Below are 9,918 nucleotides of genomic sequence, written 5' to 3' on the forward strand. Positions count from 1 at the left end.
CCTCCTTCCCTGTGCCTTGATGGCACAGCTGCTGTATGATGGAAGGGTTGACCAATCAATGAACCGCTACAGTGGAAGACATCTCAAAGATAGGCAAGGACTGATATAAAGCTCAGAGAAGAATGTAGGGAGTGACCACAGTGATTGTAAAGGAAATTAAACTTGTCTCAACACCAAGGACCTTTGTATGGATGTCTTTTGTTGTAGATAAATGGCAGTACCGATAGAGTGGGGCAACTGGTTATGTACATGTCCTTCCTAAAATAGTAGTAGAAAGTATTATCTTCCTGAGCCAGCCAGATCGATATTGGAGAAGTGTATATGTGGCTCAGCCCAACATAGAAGGTGAAAATTGAACACCCAGCAAAATTAACTTTGAAGAGAGTAACTGACTTGGCTTCAACACATGCATTCTTTCTGAGCAGATGGGGATATCTAGCATCTTGATGGTGGGCATATAGGGATCAGTAATGTGAATCATGTTCATATTGTGATTCAACTGAAATTGAATTTGAAGTTCAATTGAAATTGCTATATTATGCTTGTGTTGTGACTTCAGTATAGTGTAGTATCACTTTTCTAAACAAAATTCTGTGTAAGGCCAAAAATGTTCAAATAAGTAAATTTAGAATTAAAACATGAAACACATCTCGTGTGTAGTATCTAAAAGAACCTGGTCAGAGACTTCTGTAATCTGACAGAGGGACAGTCTTTTTGCTGGGCCCCAATTACTGCTAGACCTGGAAGAACTGACCTTATCTTTCCCTCCACATTCTTGCACCCCAACCTCTCCAAAAGAGTTCATAAAGCCATGACTAGAGGCCTTCAATATTACCTTTAAGACTGTAAGAAATAGAGAATATCAGTTAGCATGTTATCAAGGGAGAAACAAAAATCTGGACCAGAGCCATTTTGGCCCACGAAGGACTGAGAGAAAAACCTTTTTACCAGGAAATGAGGCAACATGGACAAGAGTCAGCCAGAGAATTCAACAACGCAGAGTGGACAGAATACAAAGAGCACATAAAACAGCACCATATAATTCATTACCTAACAGAATGTAAATATCCATCACCAGCCACCTGTTCTGTCTCTCATTGCAAAAGCAGACCTATAGAACTGTGATGCACTATTAAATTAACAGGCAACAGTAAACAAACTATCTAAAAAAGCTGGAATAGGAATCAAACCAATTTAAAGTCACTGAGTATTATGGTTCTCTAATATGCTTATAAAATGCCAAAGCTACTGGCGCTGGAACAAAATAACCTGCATCAGACAGATTATTTCACTGAATTAAGACTTTTGTCCTAGAAATGTAATGAATATACACAGAAAGTAAGCATTTCTCTCTTGCTTTTCACTAGACAAATTACAGATATGTTAGATATCTGTCTGGCTGTTTAATTCAAACAATTAGATTTCTCTCCCTCTTAAAAATAAATGACTTGTTGGCTGTTAATTAACATGTGGCAGACCAGAAAGGAGAGCCATATGCAGAAGTTTGTCCCAGCTGCACACTTGAACTCTTTGTCCACCTCTATATCCCCATGTCAGAAACCCCTCACTTTTAGTAGTCTTACCAAGCCATGTTCACTTCAATATGGGCATCCAAAATTGCAACGACATCTGCCGTTGATGCCTCCCAGCCAGAAATCCGGGCTTGTGTTAGTCCTTGTCTTTTCTTATGTCTGACAATTTTCAGTAGTCCAGGATGTTTTGCATTGTAACTTTTTATCTGTGTTTCCAAAGGTCCTTTCAGGTCATCTAAAAATGTCCCACACGTTTTAATGATTTTTAAAAATAATAATAGAGGTCATCAATATTTAGAACTGGAGAAGATCATGTGCGTAACAGCTTTTTAGCTTCTCACAGCTCTAGATGGAAAACTGATTTGTTCTTTACAGTAGAATAGGTAGAATTATTCAGGTACTAATGATTTCAAGAGGTTTATTTTAAAATGCAGCTTTCATTCCAGGAGTATGATTATGTACCTACATTTAATTTACATATTGTGATATTGTATGGTTTCTAAATTTTGTACAAATGCCTCAGTATGTACAAACTTTACTTTAGACATGCCATAAAAGCAAGTAATTAGCTGTCTTGGTGTAATAATTTATGTGTGTATCATATTGCTTGTAGAAAGGAAAAGAGAAAATAAACAAGTCCTGAAAATGTGAAATGGTCCTACAAGAGCTGTAGGCATGCCAACTCCCTTATCAAAAGGAAAAAAAATAGTGTTAGAGAAAAGGGATAGAAAATTTGGAACCTCTTAGCATTGTTTTTGAAATTCATTTGAATTCTTGCTGCACCCAAACTGACACGTTTTTCTAGCAGTTACAAACCTCAAAATTGAGAAATCACACACAACTCATTAGGCAAGGAAGAAAAAGTACTCCTAAGACAAGGGACATAACCATTTCTTACAGATAATCTTTACAGTGCTTTGCTCCATTCAATTTTAAGAGCAATGATGCATCCTCTGCTTCCCTTAGGACTATTTTCCACAACTCAGTATACCACTCTTCAAGGAGTTATTTCAGATGCTTCCAGAGATAGCTTTTTAAGCATACTCTTAGTTTCATAATTTGTCTTACGAGCCCAGGATAATAAATTTTTAACTTCTGCTTTTAACCTTTTTCAAATACTTGCAGCGCATCATGCTGTTCCTTATTGACATTTTCCAGGCTACTAAAGAGGTGTGTTTTTTCTCACATGCTCAATTTGTGTCTTAATTTTGAGTAGTCAATCCTGTGTGTATACTAACGGCCACCAAATTTAATTTGACACAACAGCAGCATACATTTGCAAGACTCTGCCTTCCCTGGGTCACTTACCATTTGAACTGTAATCATCTACCAGGATGATTTCTTTCAATAAATGAGCAGGTGTTCGATTAATTATACTAGTAATTGCACGTAAGATGATTGACAGTGCTTCATTCATAAATATAAGTACAACACTAATTGTTGGAAGGTCTTTGGGATATGTCTTCTTTTTACAGCTGTAATAGAAGAACAATTTTAACACAATTTCTGAAGAAAACTGACATTATGCACCAGAGTTAAGGCTTGATGCAAGACTCAGAGGACACCCACAATCAAGGGCCCAAATGGAACCAGCTCCAAGCAACAGGATCAGGAACCAGTGGTACTATTCACCTTGAGAAAAGGGATTTGTCCTTCTCTTCCACAGGAGCTTAGAGGGGAACCCCGTTTACCTCCTGACAGGATAATTCCTGTCTATGTCATTACTGGTGGCTGTTAGGCTAACCTGCTCTTGAAATCATCCAGAGGGCTGCCAGTAAGACAACTCCCTTTTAACCAACAACGTGACATGGTTAACTCAGGCCCAGTTTGCAACCCATTTTACATGCCACATTATTTGAAACTCTGTCAAATTTCATACAAGGATCTATAGGTACTAAGATGTAGGCTCTCAGTATATTTGTGACATTCTTCCACCTTTATACCAATTAACTCCAGTACAGTTTAATATTATATTTTGCAACAAATCATGTATCTTATCATATGATGCAAAAAAAATGTGTTTCCTTTTTGAATGGATACTCATTCCTAACAAGGTTGCTAGTGGTTACTTACATCAGCTCCTATAGTACCACTGGTCTGCTTAAAATATATTATTTATTGAGTTCAAGAACCAACTAATTTCTAGAAAAATACCTTATAATAACTTATTCCAAAACAATGCAGATTCTTTTCTCCTTAATTTCATGTCACCTTGTGAATATTGAGAGGGCTTATACTGTACCTGGGAGATCTGGTATCTGTGATAGGTCGGTCCAGAGGCAGGTGATCACTGATATATACATTATACCCATATTTTAAGAACAGCTCCTGTGCAACAGTTTGCTCTTCTTCACTTAAATCTGCACCCCAGCGTTTGAACAGAGCTGAGTCTGGGTACAACAAATGATGTACTATCTTCTTTTCCTCTTTCATATTATCAGCTTGGCGTACTTCAGTCCTGGAGATATATTGCAGCTTCTGATCATGTTCTATTTGTTTTACTTTTCCATGGACCTCCTCCAGTGATTTAGCTGATTGAAAATGAAAGAGGATTGATTATAACATCAGTTGAGAACACTGTCCATTTGTATTGAGTTTACATGGCAAGGTTTTGGTAGCAGTGTTAGACCAGTTAAACCTACTAGAGATAAAGCAGCACAGCCCTTTCCGGCTACCAACATGTAGTTTGTAAGGAACTTGAGGTAAGGACAGTAACTGAGAGAGTTTAACAGGCAACCCATAGACAGGATATTGTGTAGTGGGTTTATGTGGCAAGGTTTGGTAGCAGGGGGCCATAGGGGTGGCTTCTGTGACAAGGATCTAGAAGCTGCCCCATGTTTGGTAAGGGCCCCACTGCTGACCAGAGCCCAGCCAATAGGTGATGCTGTTTGCGCCTCTGTGAGAGCATATTTAAGACAGGAAAAAAAAAAAAAAAAAAACGCTGCGCCACAGCAGCTGGGAGAGTGAGAGGAGAGGAACAGCCTTGCAGGCACCAAGATCAGCGAAGAAGGAGGGGGAGAGGTGCTCCAGGCGCCGGAGCAGAAGTCCCCTGCGGCCTGTGGTGAGGAGCATGGTGAAGCAGGATGTCCCCCTGCAGCCCATGGAGTACCACAGTGGAGCAGGGTTCCACACTGCAGCCCGTGGAGGAGACCGCGGTGGAGCAGGTGGACCTGCACCAACAGAGACTGCGGCCTGTGGAAGACCCCTGCCAGAGCAGATTCCGGGCCAGACCTGCAGCCCGTGGAAAGAAGACCACGCAGGAGCAGGTGACCTGGCAGGAGCTGCTGCCCGTGGGGGACCCAGGTTGGAGCAGTGTGCTCCCAAGGGATGGACCCCGTGGTACAGACCCATATCTGGAGCAGTTCTTGAAGAGCTGCTGCTGCCTGTGGGAAGCCCACGCAGGATCAGTTCAGCAAGGACTGCATCCCGTGGGAGGGACCCCACAGCACAGGGGATGAGAGTGACCGAGAAGGAGTGGTAGAGAAGAATTTCTATAGACTGACCATAACCCCCATTACCCTGTTCCCCTGTGCTGCTCAGGGGGAGGAGGTGGAAGAGGGTGGATGGGGGGGAAGGTGCTTTGGTTTCTTTCCTTTGTTTCTCACTTCTCTAGCTCATTAGTAATAGGCAATAAATCTTACTATCTTCCTATGCTGAGTCTGTTTTGCCCGTCACGATAATTACTGCGCGATCTCCTTGTCCTTATCTCAACCCTTGAGCCCCTTTCATCGTATTTTCTCCCTGTTCCTCTTTGAGGAGGGGGAGTGAGAGAGTGGTTGCGGTGGAGCTCGGTTGCCCACCCAAGTAAAACCATCACACATTGCCAAAGAGTGTAATAACTGGTGAATTTGTGTTGTGGCAATATGGTAAATGGACAAGAGGTAGACTTTGTGTACTTGTCCAGCTCTGTAGGTGTGATGATGTTATGTTCACTTTGGTGTGGAGAATTCTTTTTGCTGATTTCTGTGAAGTGTGTGAAGATTGTGTGATGAATGTATATATTAATCATAATTTTAAAATATGTTTTTTACAGATGCAAGAGGTAAAATGTACTGTGCTTACATGGCAAGGTTTTGGCAGTGGAGGGCTACTGGGGTGGCTCCCATGAGAAGAGTCCAGAAACTGCCCCATGTTAAAAGCATGCATAAAAGCAAGTTCCAGCTGGCTCCAAAAGGGACCCACCACTGGCCAGAGTGAATCAATGAGCTCAGCTCACTGATGGTTGCACCTCAGTGAGAGCAAATTCAAGCAAGGGAAAAAAATGCAGCACAGCTGGGAGAGAGGAGTGAGCAAATGCAAGAGAAACAACCCTGAAGACACAAAGGTCAGTGAAGAAGGAAGGAAGTCCATAACACTTTCCATACAAAGTGTTATGAACTGACTGCAGCCGCCATTCCCCATTCCCCTGCCTTGCTCTGGGGGAGGATGTAGAAGAGGGTGGATGGGGCAGAAGGTGTCTGTAGTTTGGTTTTAGTTATCTTTGCTCTGTTATTAGTAGTCAATACATTACATTAATTTCCCTTTTGCTGAGTGTGTTTTGCCCATGACGGTAATCAGTGATTTATCTCTGTCCATATCACAACCCACGAGGGTCTTTTTTGATCATATTTTCTCCCCCTGTCCTTCTGAGGACGTGGAGTGAGAGCAAGCTGCATGGTGGTGCTGAGCTTCTTACCAATGTGAAACCACCACCCCATTATAAGTAAGCCAAATTCTACTCAAGGTGCTATAGGTGAAGTGATCCATGAAGTTACAGCTAAATTGATATTCACATGAGAGTAGCATCAGACCCTCCATTCTACTTGAGATCATTTCTGAAACATTACATTCCACATATCCCGCATCAAATTCTATACAAACACAGAGCAAGATACACTGAAGTAGTAGTGTTTGAGAAATCAGGAAGTAGGGAAACTGCATAATTTTTTTTAATGAGGCCCAAACCATTTTTATGAAATTATGTTTTTTAAAGACAACGTCTTTAAAAACATCTTCATGCACAAGCTGAGGACATATGCACTAGATAAGTGGATAGCAATGGGGCTCAGACAGGCTCAGAAGGTTGTGTTCAGTGCCACAAAGTCAAAACGGACACCAGTCTAGTACTATCTAACATGGTCATAAATTACCTTGATGATGGGGTGGATTGCACACCAGTAAAGACTGCACATGATACCAAAATGGGAGGAGGGACTGATACATCAGAGAGCCATCCTGCCAGTCAGAGTGATCTGAACAGGATGGAGAAATGAGCCAAGAAGGACATCATAAAGTCCAACAAAGCCAAGTACAAAGAGAATAACCCCATATTCTAACACCAGTTCTAGCTGAAAATCAGCTTTGTAGAAAAGGGCCTGGAGATCCTGGTGGACAAGCTGAACATGAGCCAGCAAAGTACCACTGCGGCAGAGAATGTCAATGGTATCCTGGGCTACATTAGCAAAAGCAGTGACAGCAGGTCAAAGGAGGTGATTCTTCCCTCTACTCAGGACTGATGAGACCACATGTGTAGGGATGTATTCAGTACTGGGATTCCCAAAACAAGAGAGACATGGACACACTGGAACAAATCCTACAAGGAACCACTAGGATAACTAAAAGACTAGAGCATCTGTATTACAAGGAGAAGCTAAGGGAGCTGGAGAAGAGAAGGCTTGGCTGAATTGATGAATATAAATATTTGATGTAAGGGACTAACAAAGACAAAGTCAGTCTTCTCCTAGTACACAGTGAAAGGACAAAAGAAGTCGGCACAAACTGAAATACATGGAATTCCATTTAAAATTTTTTAAAATACTTTTTTTGCCTGCTAGAGTGACTGAAAATAAGAATGGGTAATCTAGACAGGTTTCCACATTTCCTTCCTTGGAAATTTCAGACCCTGACTGGACAATATCCTGGACAGCCTGCTCTAGCTAATCATGCATTGAGCATGGGAATTGAACTAGACCATCTCCAGAGGTGCATTCCAACCTCAGTTAATCTGTGGTTCTGTGGCTAAGTGTTGAAGTGAAGGCTTCAGATCAATTCTTTCAAATGGCTCTAAAATACTCTAAAAAATATATACATAACTATTGGTGTCCATGAGAACAGTTGCAAGTGTCAACAATAACATGGCATTATGGGATATTAATGTTTGGGATATGGGATATTAAAGCTGACCAAGCTGTATGCGATATATTCCTCACTAAGTTCAAAGGTGCCCCACATGCCATTTGAAACAGCTAGTTTCAGGCTTGATGACTGGGACATTATAAGTTTGTTCTTCTATTTTACCTAGCATTAAATCTAGCTCTAATGTGAGGAGGTGTAGACAACATGACTGTTAAAACAATGACAGCCAGCATGGTTCTGGCTGCTTTACCCCTCCTACCACTGCCATGAAGTGATGATGTTATCCATAGGTTTGTGCCCAGTGCACATGGCTGTCCTGGTTTCAGTTAGGACAGTTATTTTTCCTCCTAGCAGCTGGTAGGGTGCTATGTTTTGGATTAGAATGAGAAGAGTGCTGTTAACATGCCGATGTTTTAATTGTTGCAGAGCAATGCTTACACTAAGCCAAGGACTTTTCAGCTTCTCGCTCTGTCCTGCCAGTGGGCAGGCTGGGGGTGCAGCAGGAGCTGGGAGGGGACAGACCCAGGACAGCTGACCCAAACTGGCCAAAGGGGTATTCCATACCATCTGACGTCGTGCTGAACAATATATAGGGGTGGCTAGCCGGGGTGGGGGGGGCGGCTGCTTGGCATAGGCTGGGCATCGGTCAGCGGGTGGTGAGCAATTGCATTGTGCATCACTTGTTTCGTACACATTATTATTAGTAGTACTATTATCATTATCATTATTTTCCTGTCTTAATAAACTGTCTTTATCTCAACTCACAGGCTTCACTTTCCCGTTTCTCTCCCCAGAGAGGGAGGGGGGAGGGTGAGTGAACGGCTGTGTGGTGTTTAGCTGCTGACCAGTTTAAACCCCAACAATGGCCAATAAGCACAGAGAGCTGGAATCCACACAAAGGTCTTAATTACATAGTTAATTAAATAATTCTGCAGAACTGTGTGCTTGGTGATCTTTTGCAAAGCAAGTACACCTCTGACTTGAATCAGTGTTATTTATATACAGATAACTTGTAAAACATTATTTCTGGCTACTTTTGATACTTTTTTTTTCGGGGGGGGGAGGGTGTTGTGGACAATGACACCAAATTCCACATTTCCATATATTTGCATTTTTATGTGTGTTTTTGAATATGTTAATTACCCTTAATCGCAGAATGTTAGGGATTGGAAGGGACCCTGAAAGATCATTTAGTACAATGCCCCTGCCGGAGCAGGAAAACCTAAATCACGTCACACAGCAACACGTCCAGATAGGTTTTGAAAATCTCCTGAGAAGGAAATTCCACAACCCCCCTGGGCAGCCTGTTCCAGTGTTCTCTCACCCTCACCATAAAAAACTTTTGGCTTATATTTAAGCAGAACTTCCTACGTTCCAGCTTGCACCCATTGCCCCTTGTTCTATCATTGGGTGTCACCAAGAAGAGCCTGGCTCCATCCTCCTGACACTCACCCTTTACATATTTATAAGTGTTAATAAAGTCACTCCTTGGTCTCCTCTTCTCCAGGCTAAAGAGACCCAGCTCCCTCAGCCTTTCCTCATTAGGGAGATGCTCCACTCCCTTAATTGTTCTCATGGCTCTGCACTGGACTCTCTCAAGCAGTTCCCTGTCCTTCTTGATCTGAGGGGCCCAGAATTGTTCACAGTATTCTAGATGTGGTCTCACTAGGGCAGAGTAGAGGGGGAGGAGAACCTCTCTCGACCTACTAACTGCACCCCTTCTGATACACCCCAGGATACCATTGGCCTTATTGGCCACAAGGTCACAGTGCTGGCTCATGGTCATCCCTCTGTCCACCAGGATCCTCAGGTCCCTTTCCTCTTCACTGCTTTCCAGCAGGGCAGTCCCTCAGCAAATAATATGATGGAGAGTGGCCTAGCAATGACTTCCACCAGCACCCTCAGCACCCGCAGATGCATCCCATCAGAACCCATGGACTTATAGATGTCCAGCTTGCTTAATCGGTCCGTAACCCAGCCCTCATCAACTAAGGCAAACTCCTTTATTTTGACTTTGTCTGGGACCTCAGGGGCATGGGGCTCCTCAGGAGAGCCTCTGGGATTATAGACAAAGAAGGCATTCAGTAACTCCACCTTCTCTTTATCTTCTGTCACCAGGGCACCCACCTCATTCATTAGTGGGCCTAAATTGCCTCTAGTATTAGTTTTATCTGCAATGTATTTGAAGAAGCCCTTTCTGTTGTCCATGACCCCTCTTGCACAGTTTAATTCTAAGGAGGCCTTAGCTTTCCTAGTTGCCTCCTTACATTCT

General features: G+C 42.5%; 1 protein-coding gene across 1 annotated transcript in view; it reads right to left on the reverse strand.

The window, feature by feature from the left end:
* LOC118160114 (probable polypeptide N-acetylgalactosaminyltransferase 8) overlaps positions 1-9,426 on the reverse strand; it is a 31,892-nt gene extending 22,466 nt beyond the window's left edge. Inside the window, exons 1-4 of the mRNA XM_035314647.1 lie at positions 9,387-9,426; positions 3,775-4,063; positions 2,841-3,007; positions 1,584-1,767 (exon numbers count right to left, since the gene is read on the reverse strand). Coding sequence (XP_035170538.1) covers positions 1,584-1,767; positions 2,841-3,007; positions 3,775-4,063; positions 9,387-9,426 — 680 coding nt within the window. The remainder of the gene's footprint in view (positions 1-1,583; positions 1,768-2,840; positions 3,008-3,774; positions 4,064-9,386) is intronic.
* Positions 9,427-9,918: the final 492 nt, after the last annotated feature.

The sequence above is a fragment of the Oxyura jamaicensis genome, unplaced genomic scaffold (genome assembly GCF_011077185.1).
Source record: "Oxyura jamaicensis isolate SHBP4307 breed ruddy duck unplaced genomic scaffold, BPBGC_Ojam_1.0 oxyUn_random_OJ97397, whole genome shotgun sequence".
In the NCBI taxonomy this organism is placed as follows: Eukaryota; Metazoa; Chordata; class Aves; order Anseriformes; family Anatidae; genus Oxyura; species Oxyura jamaicensis.